Genomic DNA, 14,360 nt, shown 5'->3' with positions numbered 1-14,360 from the left:
ACAACGGTCAACAGGCTAATACAAATCTTCCAGAATTTCACAGTGGCTGAAACTTTTATGTTCAATGGAGGCAAACAGTTCAACAACACAGTCATGAAGGAATTTTGCACTAAGTGGAACTGTAATACCCACATTGTCACTGCATACTCACCCTGGATTAATGGCCTAGTGGAAGGCACAAACAAAATTCTCTTACATGTTCTCAAGAGACTGTGTGCGCCAGGCTTAGGCGAGGACGATTATGAAGGATTGTCATGGGATAGACTCCTGCTCAATTGGCCGGACCACCTGGAAGATGCCATCATGGCCCTCAATCACCGCATACTCCCAGCTCTCAAGTTCTCACTGAAGGAATTGCTCCTCGGACAAGTCGTCAACACACCACACACAGACCTCAGCAACAGCATGTCAGCAATACACACATCAGATGTCAGTACCCATATGGTATACATGGCACAGCAACAGCTTGATGGGTATAATGCTGCGGTGCAACATGTGATTAAACGCAAAGCCGCATTTGACAAATGCATCTTAGAACACACTCCCAGTGAGGTTATACTCTGTCAAGGTCAACTGGTTCAATTTTATCATAGCAGTCTCAACTACACATTCAAAGCCAAGTGCAAACTCATACCAAAATGGTCCCCACCCCATCGAGTCTTCATGTGAATACACAACTTGTACAAACTGGAAACATTGAAGGGAGAAGCAATAGCAGGACAGTTTCACACCAGATGCCTATGGGCATTTATGCCAAGGGCCAGGACAAAAATAGCCGAAGAATAACAAGTGTTTGAAGAACAGTTGAGGAAGACGAGAGAAGCCAAAATCATGCAAAAAGAGCACACAACAGATGAGGAAACTCAAGATGATGGAAGCCACAACAAAAGAGAGGAGAATGAGAGAGATCCCAGACCAGAAGTAGAAGAAAGGAGAGAAGAACACATAGGAGAGGGGGATGGACGGAGGGATGAACAAGGATGTTTTGTAGACAAGAGATAGCAACTAGCCTCAGAGGGCAACAAGGATGCCGCCAGGGTTTTTTCAAAGGGGTACTTGGAGTGGGGCACCCCCTAGCAAGGGGGTGCAGAGTCAGTGGATTTATGGAGGTTAGAGCAGCTTAGTAAGCCAGAACATATGAAAGGGAAAGTAGCAGTAGACAGAGGACCAAGATAGAACCAACTCATCCCTCGCATTCACATTGGCTGGAGCACCTGCTCCACCGCTATACCAGCGAGGTCTGATGTTGTGAAGGCATAGTTCATTTTAGAGTCTGGAGTGGATGCTGCAGCATTTGTGCCTTCCTTCAGTGAGCACGGACTCTTCTTCTGACACTGATTTGGCCCTTGGCCTTCTTTTCATCCCCCTGGCCTCCAACAGTCGCTCTTATAGTAGCCTTTCCTATCACAGTTAAAACAGGTCACATCTGCATTGGCTTGGGGTGGTCCACCAGGCTTGCGGCCCTTGCCTGGACCACCTTTGGATTAGAGCCAAGCTACTGCCTTTCTTTGAGCCACGTCGATCTGTGAGGAGCCTATGCTCATACTCTTTGGACACAATGTTAATAAGTTCAGATGGGCTGAGGTGTTTGCGTAACCTTTGCAGCAGCATTTATCGACGAAATCAGAGGTCAATATGATTCTGGGAGGGATCCTAGTAGGATTGCATAGAAGTCTCTGTCCTCAATGGCAGCACCCATGCCTGCCAGTGACTCATGGAGCCAAAGCATCTCACTAAAGTGAGCCTTTATGTCACCATTCTCCTCACACCTCATTTCTTGCAAATGATGGCATAGGTCAATTTGCACAAGTTCAGTTTTACCCTCATGAATGTCACAAATCTCAGTCCAGATCTTCGAGGCGTCCTTGAGCTTCTGGATGTGAAGGAGTATTCTATTGGTAATAGTACTGAATATTTGCTGTTTAACAAGTGAGTCCTTTTGGAAGAACTCATTGTTCTTCTTGTCTAACTCCTCAATCTCTGTTGGCGTAGGTGTCAAGCCATCTGGCTTCTTGATGCTGCTCATCTTCAGGTCAATGTTGAATTGGATTGGTCTCATGGCTCAACCATTGGTATAGCGCATCAGACCTCGGGCACCTATGACTGTTAATGTTCTCTCCTTATAGGTTATCCAGTTCAAGCCGTCTTCAGTGAGCTTGGGAATGTTAAAGAGCGCAGAGGTGTTGCTGGGGAGCAAAGTATCCATGGTTGAGTCAGGACTCATAACCTGTGGTTATGCAAGCCGATCAAATGCAAATGGGTAGAAGCTGATAAGAATATAATATCTCAGTCTCAAGTAAAGGACTCATGTAACTAGTCTAGTACCTGATAAGAATATAATCTATGGGTATGTTAGCTCAATTTACATAGACAGGAAAACTAGGGACTCACATCTCAGTCTCGAGTAAAGGACTGAGATGTTCTAACAGAAGCTCGTAGGTTTATAGTAAGTAGCATAGTGATAAAGAAATATACTGTAGCTTGTGAATTGACACTTCAATATTAGTATTCTTGGGTTGCACTCATATTGTCTCACTCTACTATCTCCTGCTCCTTCATTCCTGAATCTAACAATTCTCAGGACTCAACACACTTGATTTGTTAAAGCAAATCCATTGTTTCTGTGCCCAATTACAATGTGAGGAGCTACTCCATGCAAAGCAGATGGCATTAGACTCATTTTTTAAGTAGATATGTACTCTAGCACCTTAGATTTTCAACACTGTTGAGCAGTGTCACATGTGTTCGTCACATTTGGTCACAATGTGTGACATCGGTCCTTCTGTATAACTTTGATAATGTATAGGTGTGAGGTGGGTCCCAATGTTATATGTTATGGGATAGTCTACTGTACATAAACTTTGTAGTCTCAAATTTTGAAGCACATCATATAAACCATTGTTGCACAATGAATGTTCACTTGCAAGTCCGAGTCACATGAAGTGTACCATTACATATTGAAGCACGACTGGGACCTAAATTTAAGAACAGAACAAAACATTGCACAACAATCTACACTTTTTCGTACCTATCAATTCTCCCAATACATAGTCCTGTATGAAACCTATATGATCCACCAAAAAGTTTGATGAAAAAGTGCCGCAGTGTCATGCGAGACAAACACAAATGCCGCTATATTACTGTACTTCGGCAGTACTACTCACTGAGTCACTATGTCGTGCGAAAAGTTGGATATAAGTGGGTCAGAAGCGAACTCGTGGTCTCCTGATGTTGCCCATCATCAGTGTCCTGTTGTGATACTTTGCTGCCACTCTGAAAGCCTTATGGATACGCCAGGCAACCACAAGGTCCGACGGACCCCTGATCCATTTCTAATTAAGTTATGATTCGTATGCACCCCCTACAAGACCAAAACACTCACCAAGGATAAACAAGTATCTCTTGCCTCACGCAAAGATGTATTGAGAAATATATCATAGCCGTTTGACTGTGACACCCAACGTTGCAGGCATTTCTCTGTAAACAGGGCGAGCAAATTTCGAAGTTTGTTACTAGGATAGGCCATAGAAAGATGTGGAGCCCAATACTGATGTGGATAAGACGATGTCCATAATCCGTAAGCTGGGGCGGACCATGTGTTGCTCGTTGGTTCTTGTCGTACAAAGAAGCTAAGGCAACAACATGCAATGTGGTCATGAACATGCGCATGATCCGTGTAATATTCCTTCGAGCGTAGAGGGTCCATGATAAAGTCGCGGAGCGAAGCGTGGTAAACCTCAACATTTCCGACCCCATCATAAGGGTTTAAGATAACGGGTGAAAATGATTCAAGCATCATATCAAAGCTCTCCCTATCCGCGTGAAAGAGATCTTGGAGTTTTGCGACCGGCAATGGTGCCATGAGATGGATGATAGATGCCAGCATCCGACAGTGCGCGAGTGGATTCTCCGAAGTTGCGATAATCTGCCGATAAAACTGATCGATGTCAGCACCGACGGTAGACTTCTCGCGAAGTAAAAGGTCTAGCCTCTGCTTCGGATTATGACGAGCGATGGATATAAAATTGATGACCATGGCAGCATAAACAAATAGGCCGCCTGCCTTGAAGGCCAGCGATTCAAATTCATCCTCCGATGGCCATGGCGTGGGCGGCTGGCCGAAGATAACAGGACGAGATGTTCGTGTGTTGTCCAATGACGCTCGCAGAAAGAAACGAGCATCCCGTATTGTATCTTCATCATCAGTGGTGGGGAGAATCTCATGGACACAGCCTTGCATGACTGCGCGGATATGCGGCTCAGGACGGCTTGTGAATATCAGGTGGATGATAGGCAAGTCTGGACCTGCGAGGGTCTCTGTCAACAGCGAAACCAGTCTTGCTGCCTCTTCAGCAGCGAAGGATTCATCAAGAGCATCGATTATGATGGTATAAGGTGTTTCTTGACGAAATTTCAATGTTTGTAGTGGCTTGATGACGAGCTCTCGCATCTGATCACTGCGAGATTTTACAGACGATAGGAGCATCTTGTCTTTCTCAATCGCTTTCACGATATCGCCCCGAATGCGAGGGAAGGCCAGTGCCAGCTGGTATGCGATGGTAGGAATAATGGCACCAGCTTGTTGTGCATGTTTATGCGAGAAGAAGAAAGTAGCAGCGAGCCTTGACGTTGCTTTCATCTCCTCAGCTATAGAGAACGCGATAGAAGTTTTTCCAACACCAGCGAGACCGTTAAGGTAAACGTTCGTGTGATCACGTTTATCGAGGATCTGTTTCAGACTCTCCCTCAGCGCAACGCGTGTGTTCTCCATGCATCGTGAATGGGGCTGGCGCTTTTCGGAATCGAAAATGCCGCTATATTCTACGGCGTCGCATAGATTATTCCATGCGGGCTCATAAGATGACGAATGCACTTAGAGGCGAGGTTAGTATAAGTCAAGCCGAGGAAATACGTACTCACCGAAATCCATCGTGAGGGGAGTTGAAGGGAACTGGCAGGAAGGAGTCAGGTAGTGGGCCGCGGTACATCACCAGTATGTAGTCACAGTACAGCTTGGTGGCTATCCATCTCTGCCAAGTCTGTCTTGGGTGTATTTGGCCCTGGAGTAGGTGATGGCAACTGGCCATCATGGTTAATAGCGCACGTTTATATTTTGTTCCATTCGTTCATCACCACTGTGGGCTAAACATACAGGTATTCTCCAACGGATAACAGCAACTAGGTCTCCTTGCATTCCGAAACTTCTTCAAGCTCACGGCTTCACGGCTTCTTGTAGTCAACAGCGGAGAAGCTGGACCACTTCGACGACAAGGCTGGGACGTGTTTGGTTTATAGAGAGCGTGGCTTTAGCTTGATATGCCAAAAGCGTAGAGCTGATCCGGGGGAGTGAGAATACGCAAGGATCGGTGATGATATCGAACCTGCCAGCCAATCGTCATCATGGTCCTTCGCATACGAGAGAGGGAAATTGAAGTTTGTGCCCACCAGGCAAGTTTAGGTCAGCAACTGGAGACTAGCCCCACATATCCTTCTTATCCTACTAACTTCATCGATGCCTTAGAAATGGATCCGAAATTATAATATGGAAGGCATGCCACACCCATACTGTTCTTAGTACTTATTATGTACATACTAGTGCGTATCGAACTTTGACCGAACTATCGGAGAATTGAAAGTCAGGCAGTGGTACCACCACCCGTCACGACAATCATTCGGCTAGAGTTACATAGTCGACGACGAGGATGCTACTTTCGACGCTTGTTGGATGTCTTGTTTTACAGTCGCTAGCGGCGCAAGTCCCCCTGTGCTTGTCGCCTGATGGCAAGCAGTCACTGGAATGCGAATCTGCGTCTAGAATAATTCAATCATATAACTCCGCTATCCCTCTGGACTCGGATAGCCTCGACTTCTTACCTTGGCAGCTTGACGAACCACCTCCTGCTAATGCAACAGGGCACTTTGTGTTTGAAACTGTGAATTCGTTACTCCAGCATTGGCCAAACACACGTTATCGGAATGGTCAGTCTTATCTTCAGTCTGATCTTGGCATCAGTATCTGACATTGTTATTACTGTGACCACCAGGGCATGCAATTATTCCGGGTGTTGTTCCCAAAGGCACCTTGTTGTATCATGGAGCTTTGAGCGACAAAATGCCTACGAGCCCTCAGTGGACGGCCGTAGATCCGGAACACTCCATGTACCTCTGCCGAGGTTCGTCCGATACAGGATGTTGGCATTTGACGCTCGCAGCAACTCGTCCCCTCAAAGTCCTCTATTTTGATGGAAATAGTGCGGGTAATACCGGAAATGGTACTAACGACACTCAGGATATCATTGCGTGGGGTGAGTTGAGACCCGACTGGTGGGACGCACAGCGCATCAAAGATTTGTGCAAATGGGGAGCACCATACGCTGTTGATGGTTATGTTCGGTGAGTTTGCAATCTGCCTAGCATCGACTCGTTGCATATGGTATCGAACTTTGTTTACAGCATGGAAATGGACTTGTATGCTCTTAATTTTCGCATTGCACTCTTCATCTGATTTGATGTGGTAAGTGAAATCATGCTCTGTGATTTTACGGCTGGCCTAGAAGTCGTCTCCTCGTCTAACCTTGTCAGCCGCTTTATAGATCCTGATACTCTCCGCAAGTCTCTATTTTCGTTTTCCTCATGTTTTCCTAATATATATTTCTAGAGCTCCGCATGTTCAAAGCAATGCACGCCGGGTCATGGCACAATCGATACCCTGGGGCCACACGAATTATCCTTGATCTGGCTGGAATAGTCTCACTGTACGACACCACGCTCGCACCGTCACTCGTTGGTTTACGCGCTGGCCAGGAGCGATGCGATCACCGCATACAAGGCATATCTTCCGCAGACATCGAAGTGGTCAGGCGTAGCGTCTCTCGCACGTTAGAGCGGCATCAGGCTGACCTCAGTGGTATCGACTGGAAAACTCTTTTCAGAGCTATCGTGGAACGTTACTCAGGGCGCCTTGACTTAATGGACTACCTTCTCAACTACACCTCCGGCAATGACACGATTCTGGACCAAGCAAGCAAGGTGCAAACCCAGCTGCGTGTGATGCTCACGCCATACATTTTCCACACTATTGTCCCCCCCAGCGCATCCTATGATTCAGCTTACTCCTGGGCAACGCCAGTGTTCCAAGCATGCGGGACCGCGCACACGTCGTCTATCGCATCATATATTGCCAGCTTGAATCCTTCTGAACGTCTTCTGCTGCGTGCAGCGCAAGAGACTACGCGCGAGATATGTCGGATCACTACGAAGATGTGGGCCACTGGCGTCCTTGCAGGTCTTGATCCATATCTCCCCCGTGATTCAACTCTAGACGCCGCGCAACTTGTTCGCCTGATAGTTACGTGGAGGCAAGAATTAAGTGCTTTGATGGCATGGCTAGATTGGAGCGTGTGGGTTAGGTGTCGTCCAGCGTGCGGGCCTGAGGTAAATGTCCTGACATCATGTGCTGCCTACATCTTACTAGTGTTTCCCTTAGGAAATGTGCTACCTGCCTAGTTGGCCCGTAAATGTGTCAGGGGGTCAGTTGCCCTTCCCAGACAGAGTATCTTCCAAGCACGGATTTCTTATGCAGCTGGCGGGTTCGCAGGATGAGGAGGAATGGAGGAAGCCCCAGCCCAAGTGCATTAGGCGATTTGCGCCATATGGTTTCTAGGTTTTCATCTAAAGCTAGTACTTGATGCCATCCTTCCGGTGAGGAATGGAGACGCCTGTACCCGACCTGTACCTGTTGATATATCGCTGCCTAGAGTTCCTTGGCGGATATCAGTGATACACGCGTAGTTTACTACGAGCCATAGGGTGGTCTGATATATCATCCTGCCGTCCCTTAGACGTTGGACCCGGGCCTGCACGTGTACTTGCTCTCAAAGTGATAAACGGACAACAGGTTGCAAGTATGATAAGTAGCAGTAAGAAACGTAAGACGGATGCAAAATTCAATGCAGAAATATCCCAAGGAACGCTAACATTGGATACTTCCTGCAATGGCACTGTATCTTAAGCGCCACTCAGTGAAGGTATCTGCTGGTTCTGAAGCGGTAATAGCAAGGTGACTTGGTGATACCGTGCACCCGCCCGGTACTGCATGAGTCTGCAGAAGGCTAGAGTTAGTAGGCAAATGTCGTTAAAGGCGACTGGAATGACTGTTCCCTCAAACGGGTTGGCAGATAAACTTGACACAAAGAGCGTGCGTTGACATTTTGTTACTGGGGAACCTCTGAAGCCCGAATAAAACTATAACAAACTGATAGCGACCGTCCAAAACTAGCGCTCATCACCCCTATTGCAAGCGCGCTCCGCCACCTTCACAGCTCAGGCGATGACGTTGATGGGCGAGCAGCCGATGTTGATGAGACCGTTCTATAGAATATGACATTAAAAAATTGAACATAGACGACAAAGGCCAGACACGAACGTATTTCTCGTTGCTGCAGCAGACGGGCTGCTGGAGACAGGTCGCACCTTGAGCGGTCCCGACAACGGTGATTGGGCTGCAGCCGAAACCGAGGTCACCGATGATGTTGGCGACGATGGGGATTAAGCCATGCACAGTTGCGTTGTTGTTGTACGCGTCCACCTAGTATCGATATAAGTACGAGTTACAGAGATGGTGCGCTATGAAACTCACCGACTGAGTGCTTTGACAACATTGGATATTGCCGGTGTCGCACTGGCTGGAAGAGTCGCGCAGAGCGAGGGGCGTGGCGATGGCAAGAACAGCGATAGACGCGATAGACAGGATACGAACAAACATTTTGTAAGACTGAAGGATAAGTTTTTGGATGATTTTGAAAGAGTGTTGAAGTTGGGTGATCAAGGAGCTGATGGGCGACTCGAACTGAGGAATGATCGAGCAAACCTGCCTGCTTTTATACCTGGGGAGAGGTCTTCGGCCTTCGGGATCTAATCGCAGTTACCAAAGCCCCGCGGTGTCGGCATTATACTTTGACTCGATGCCGACGATATATATTCGTAGGCGCGTCTTCGACGTTGCGATTGGAATCCTGGTGAATTTATCTCATTGGTCGGGCCATAATGTGACACCAACTTCCCCGAGGGCCGAGGTCTCCGCTCCAGGATTGGGGTGGTCTCAATTTCCGTCAGGAACCACCAGTACAGTCGGTCCATCTAGGAGGGGAGATCACTCGAGCTCTTGTAAAGGCTGGGCCATGTTTGGTGAAACCACAGACTGCACTTTCTGTGCCGATGTGTAGAGCTCGAGCATATGATCGTGACTAATGGTCTGTATATTGCAATACGTGTCACCGATATCTCTTCTTTGATGGTTCTCTCCGGTCACCCAGGACAGTTTTGGAATTCCCTGAGCTCGCCGCTCCACGGCGTTGAAAGAAACCCGAGGGGCGGCCTCTAGAAGACAAACATCGGGCTTGGTCCCCCAAGTGTCCACGCAATGACCACGGAATCCCAGTTACCAGTTGAGAAAAAGAGGGCGAACTAATTGACAGTATGACTATCCAATGTGACGCGATGCTCAGAGGTCGACAATATTTTGGATACCGAAACAGAGAATACGTCGGGTAGCACCAGGAAAGGATACTTGGTATTCAAGATACAGTAAACAAAGATACCTGCTCGACTTCGGAAGAAATCAAACAAGTCTGGTTACGTAATCAATTTTGTCTTTGTAGGTCTCGACCGTCGTACGCTGTATCCCAGTACAAACTTACAAGATGGACGGGGTGAAAGCTGCAAAGTACGCTACTCACGAGTTTATTTTATAAACCTACTGAGATATCCCAAGGAGACGCAAAATCACAGACAAATCCGTTCCAAATGCTCTTGCGCAGCTCCCAGAGTTCGCTGAGGACTCACAAATGTACCAAAGTTTGCTAGAGATGGAAAAGAAGCTTGACTGGACGATGAACCGGAAAAAAGTGGAAGTGCAAGACGCGTTGGCGCGCAATCCGACCGTACGTTTCGCATTCCTACAATTGATGATTGGTCCATTAAGCAGATGATGATCAGACTACGCGTACACTGCGGTTATTCTTGAGCCACACAGTTTCTGGGCAGGCGTGGCAAACTGGCGAAGCTGCTGAGGGAGTAAATTTCGAGACGGGGCAGGGCATTCCAGCATGGTCCCTAAAAGTTGAAGGGCGACTACTAGAGGCACGTCTATTTCAGCGAGCATCAATGCATTGCTTTGACGCCTATGAAGCTTCCAAATCAACGTGCACGAGACAGGGTTCCTCCTCGGAAATTCTCGACTCTCATAAAACGAATGATTGTCGAGCTTGACCGTGACCCTACCTTGTATCCAGACGGGAACGTTGTCGAGGTATGCGAGCAGGGCTAAAATAAGGTTGTCTAGTTCTTATTTGTCTTTTCAGTGGCCTCGAGTTCCAGCCATTCAGTCGCCTCTAGATGGGTTCACCATAAGGCGAACCGGAGACCAGCCGACGAAAGTGCGTTTCATCATATATCTCGAGCAGACACCAGAGCAGTATAAAGTGGCTCCAGACTTGGGTATGTCTTGTGTATCTTCATGAGTTCTTAACCTGATGACACCTTCAGGTAACGTCTTGGGCATCAAAGAGGAGAGTCGCGTTGGCATCATCCAGGCTATGTGGAATTATATCAAAATACATGGCCTGCAAGATAAAACTGATCGTCGAAGAATACGTGCTGACGATTATTTGAGACCGGTAAGTTGATTCTGTTGACTCTTCACTATCATACCAATTGTATGATTGCAGATCTTTGGCGGAGAAGGCATCATGTTCCACCAACTACCAGAGCTAGTCAATCGATATTTGATGCCTCCAGAACCTGTAATCATCCATTACTCCATCAACCCAGCACAGATACCCCCAGAGCGCCCTTCTGCATGGGATATCGAGATCAAGATGGAGGACACCAACTTGAAGAACCGCATCATGGTGACGGTGCAGTCAAGTAAAGATAGCATGTCCGACCTCACCAAGTTAGATGACGAGGTAAATGTCCACTCCCTCAGGTCTGACCCCCTTTCTCTAATGTCGGTGAAATGCAGATCGCGCTGTTAGCACAATCGCTACATAACTCACACACGAAGCGGCAATTCCTTCAAAGTTTCGCCAACGACCCAGCGAATTTCATACAGACGTGGCTGGCGTCGCAGTCTCGCGACTTGGAAAGCGTGCTCGGAAGTGGACCGAGCGAGGGTGCTACTATCCGTGCTGAGGAGTTGCGTAGGAGTGATTTCTTCAGGCTACCCTGGGTTGAGGAAGCCGTCGCTGTCCACGAGGGAATGCGCCTGGCTTCTCGAGGCATGCAATAAGACTTGTATGTATGTAGAACTACGGTCCTTGCTTTGCTTTGCAGTTCTTATCTTATTCTATTGTTTTACTCACGTGAGTATTTCGCCAAGAGCTTTCGGTGATCAACGTTTCCAATTCCATGCTATGCGATTGCGCGGCAGTGTGCGCACTGCGCACCTTATTTTTTTGACTCCGAAGTCAGACCACCCGAAATGAATACACGATAAAGAGTACAATGGCGTGCCGTCTGGTCCCGTTGCAAGGGCATTACGAAGGCACGTCGCTTCTTTCATTCTTACCGTCATGGCCAGTAAGCAGGCAAGTACTTTTCTTAATTACTTTTGAGCTTGTTATGAACGTGTTATTCATGTTATAGCTCGGGAAATTGAGGCAGGTTAGTCACCGCTCCGTAACACAACTCTCTACTCAAACGCTGTTGCAATAAACAGTGGGCTGGCGAGAAGATATCCTCGCGAGACAAGACCATCGTCGCAGATGAGTTCAAAGACATCGAGCAGGACATCGAGCTTCGAAAAGAAGGGATCCTAAGGTACGTCAATTCATCTCACGCAGAAATGCATAGAACTAATTGACCTCATACGCGATAAGGCTGCAGGCAGCTTCAGAAGATTACCATCATGTGCTTTCCAAGAAGAAGGAATCGACCGTAGCACAAGAGATGGATAAACTTATGCCGCTCGATACATTGGGAATTGTAATGATCTCCCATGGGGACGAGTTTGGAGATGATTCTGCTTTCGGTGCGCTAACACTCTTTTGTAAACCTGTTTTACCTAACCTGATATGTTCAGGGACGTCACTGGTCAAGTTGGGCAGAGCCCATTGCAAAGTTGCTACCCTGCAGGAGGCGTACGGTTTGACGTTTCAAGATACCTTTATCACCTCCTGCCAGAACTTCCTTCAAGACATTAAGGATTATGAACACCAGCGCAAGAAGCTGGAGAGCAGGAGGTATGAAAAGCTAGTGATCCCGTCGTTGTGAAGTAGCTGACTTAGGGTCCAACAGGTTGAGCTATGACGCAGCTATCACTAAGCTGGAGAAGATCAAAAGCAACAAGAAGGAAAAAGAAAAAGAGAGGCGGGAAGCAGAGGATGAGCTCCAACGAAGCCGTCTGCGCTAGTGAGTAGCATCAATATCAATTATCCAAGTTGCTGACGGGGACACAGCGAAGAAACCTCTGAAGATGTGCGCTCCAGAATGCAGGCCATTCAAGAAAACGAGATACAGCAACTTCGAGAGTTGACGTCGTTTTTGGATCTCGAGCTCAATTTCGCCAAGCATTACTACGAAGTGTTGCAGGATGTGAAAGCAAACTGGTGTGACGAGTATGTTCTCCCCAGCCAGCCCGGTATTAGCTTCTGATCTTGAGATATTCAGGTCCACTCTGGCGAAGTTTGAGACTCAACGCAAGAGCGTTCAGCCTCATGTCTTTTCACGCGCCAATGAAGATCCTAAATTTCGTTCTGTGCGCTCCAAGCGGTCCACAATTTCCAATGCATCTGGTGTAGTAGCTTCATCCAATGGTTCTGACGAGGATCATCCGCCCCCTATGCCCACGCGCCGGAAGTCGGACGCAGGGAATAAGATTATCTCACGACCATCGTCTCAGGCGTCTCGTAAACGTTCCGACAGCAATGCCACACGGAAACGTGCCGACAGTGATGTCACAGCTGATGCCCCAGAGACCCCCAAGGGAGACAAGTCGGGCAAGAGGATGAACGTTACTGGTTGGGCGTCGAGCGCTATGAGCTCGGTGACGGGAAGAGGGAAGAAAGATAGAGATAACTTTGCAACCCTTACCAACGAAGACGACCCTGAGGCAGATAGCGTCGACTCTCCTCGTCCTCCAAGCTCTCGGTCCTTTTCTCGTAAATCACCTAGCTCGAAGGTGAAAGAACTGTTAAATGGGTCACCCAAAATGCCGATTCAGATCATGAAGCCACCTTCCCAACACGAACCAAAGCTTGTCCGGGCGTTACATGACTTCACGGGTTCATCGGATGAACTCACCTTTAAGGCCGGTGACGAAATCACTGTGATTCATGAAGTCCTGGATGACTGGTGGCTCGGCGCTCTACCAGACGGTCGCAAGGGATTGTTCCCCACTACATATACAGAAACCATTTCACAGTCGTCACTATCTTATCAAGGCTCGGTGCAGTCATCTGAAGACGAACTGCATCGTGCTGCCGCAAGCGAGGATAGCGAGGACGATGTCGGGAACCTTCTCGGAGGTCGTGCCAGGGACACAAGCCATCTATCATCTGGATATGGCTTTGATACGGAGAGTATTGCCAGTACCGTGCCTGAAGATGAGGAAGAGTCGAGATTAGTGCCGGCGAAAGTTATCGAAGAAGATTTTTTCTATATGCCGCGTGGCGCATCTCCACAACTGCTTGCACCTTCCATCTCGAACGGCCGAACGGCCTCTGATATCAGCTTTGCAATCAAGCGCGCTCCTCCCCTCCCTCCGCCACGTCGATCATCGACTAACACGGCTGCTCCCCCGCTACCTCGCCGGAATTCTCTCAAGCCCCAATCACAATCTAATAGTCCCTGTACTCCGGCATCTGCATATCTGACGCCAGCGTCTTCGGCCAGCAGCATGCAAGGACCAAATGTCTCGCCCTTTGACAGCCTGTTGGATGTATCTTCCACCTAAAGCCGGTACCCAGTGACCCAGTCGTTGTTTCCGATTCTGTGTGGGGGCCTTGTATGATCTCATTTCTCCATGCTCCATTTCGTAGATCAGCAACAATCTGTTGCTTCACTAAATATGCGCTGGTTGGCTGTGTTGCTGTGACTGATCTGTCTACAGCAGGCGGATTCCGAGTTCCACTGGGGGCTCCTCTGGGCCAAATTCGACTGTTATCTTCTCGTTGCGTGCATTTTTCGATACAAGCTTTCGGATATCTTGCATCGGTGTTAACCACAAACGTATTATCATTGGGTATGAAGAATTCATGTTGGTTGGGAATCGGGACGTCGCTACACTGTGATCTTTGGGTAATCTAAGCACTAATATACGCCGTGCTTTTATGATCATGTGACTTGCGACAATCATTGTC

The 14,360-nt window shown here is 47.9% G+C and overlaps 5 protein-coding genes across 5 annotated transcripts; 3 read left to right on the top strand and 2 right to left on the bottom strand.

Moving 5' to 3' along the window:
- Window positions 1-3,203: 3,203 nt before the first annotated feature.
- EDB91DRAFT_1243968 (uncharacterized protein) lies at window positions 3,204-4,930 on the bottom strand (the record flags this gene model as incomplete). Its single annotated transcript, XM_041322356.1, has 3 exons — window positions 3,204-3,332; window positions 3,383-4,872; window positions 4,921-4,930. 3 exons carry the CDS (start codon window positions 4,928-4,930, stop codon window positions 3,204-3,206), a joined length of 1,629 nt encoding a protein of 542 aa, XP_041181698.1.
- Window positions 4,931-5,702: 772 nt separating this feature from the next.
- Window positions 5,703-7,663, top strand: EDB91DRAFT_1046099 (uncharacterized protein; the record flags this gene model as incomplete). The annotated part of the gene is made up of 6 exons (XM_041313235.1): window positions 5,703-5,979; window positions 6,045-6,393; window positions 6,454-6,468; window positions 6,520-6,635; window positions 6,677-7,434; window positions 7,487-7,663. The coding sequence occupies 6 exons, from the start codon at window positions 5,703-5,705 to the stop codon at window positions 7,661-7,663; spliced, it is 1,692 nt and encodes a 563-aa protein (XP_041181697.1).
- Window positions 7,664-8,322: 659 nt separating this feature from the next.
- On the bottom strand, window positions 8,323-8,764 carry EDB91DRAFT_1046115 (hydrophobin; the record flags this gene model as incomplete). The annotated part of the gene is made up of 3 exons (XM_041313240.1): window positions 8,323-8,370; window positions 8,426-8,587; window positions 8,639-8,764. 3 exons carry the CDS (start codon window positions 8,762-8,764, stop codon window positions 8,323-8,325), a joined length of 336 nt encoding a protein of 111 aa, XP_041181696.1.
- An 892-nt stretch (window positions 8,765-9,656) lies between these two features.
- On the top strand, window positions 9,657-11,463 carry EDB91DRAFT_1107122 (SWI/SNF complex 60 kDa subunit). Its single transcript, XM_041317502.1, has 8 exons — window positions 9,657-9,724; window positions 9,773-9,941; window positions 9,997-10,140; window positions 10,190-10,309; window positions 10,362-10,497; window positions 10,546-10,676; window positions 10,728-10,967; window positions 11,024-11,463. Exons 1-8 carry the CDS (start codon window positions 9,702-9,704, stop codon window positions 11,288-11,290), a joined length of 1,230 nt encoding a protein of 409 aa, XP_041181695.1. The 5' UTR covers window positions 9,657-9,701; the 3' UTR covers window positions 11,291-11,463.
- Window positions 11,464-11,479: 16 nt separating this feature from the next.
- Window positions 11,480-14,337, top strand: EDB91DRAFT_1107120 (uncharacterized protein). The gene is made up of 8 exons (XM_041317501.1): window positions 11,480-11,588; window positions 11,647-11,664; window positions 11,720-11,820; window positions 11,880-12,031; window positions 12,083-12,242; window positions 12,298-12,411; window positions 12,459-12,617; window positions 12,670-14,337. Exons 1-8 carry the CDS (start codon window positions 11,574-11,576, stop codon window positions 13,952-13,954), a joined length of 2,004 nt encoding a protein of 667 aa, XP_041181694.1. The 5' UTR covers window positions 11,480-11,573; the 3' UTR covers window positions 13,955-14,337.
- The last annotated feature ends 23 nt before the right edge of the window (window positions 14,338-14,360 follow it).

Source organism: Suillus paluster (assembly GCF_016628075.1).
Source record: "Suillus paluster strain FC165 chromosome Unknown EDB91scaffold_6, whole genome shotgun sequence".
Taxonomy (NCBI): domain Eukaryota; kingdom Fungi; phylum Basidiomycota; class Agaricomycetes; order Boletales; family Suillaceae; genus Suillus; species Suillus paluster.
Note: the sequence above shows the minus strand (reverse complement) of the source record. Positions and strands in the feature narration are given on the sequence as shown.

Excerpts from the sequence above, each read along its gene's own strand:
- EDB91DRAFT_1107122 (XM_041317502.1), top strand. The coding sequence starts at position 9,702 with ATGGACGGGGTGAAAGCTGCAAA. Across the intron at positions 10,498-10,545 it reads TAAAGTGGCTCCAGACTTGG|GTAACGTCTTGGGCATCAAA; the intron begins GTATGTCTTGTG and ends TGACACCTTCAG. Across the intron at positions 10,677-10,727 it reads CTGACGATTATTTGAGACCG|ATCTTTGGCGGAGAAGGCAT; the intron begins GTAAGTTGATTC and ends GTATGATTGCAG.
- EDB91DRAFT_1107120 (XM_041317501.1), top strand. Across the intron at positions 12,243-12,297 it reads AAGAAGCTGGAGAGCAGGAG|GTTGAGCTATGACGCAGCTA; the intron begins GTATGAAAAGCT and ends AGGGTCCAACAG. Across the intron at positions 12,412-12,458 it reads CAACGAAGCCGTCTGCGCTA|CGAAGAAACCTCTGAAGATG; the intron begins GTGAGTAGCATC and ends ACGGGGACACAG.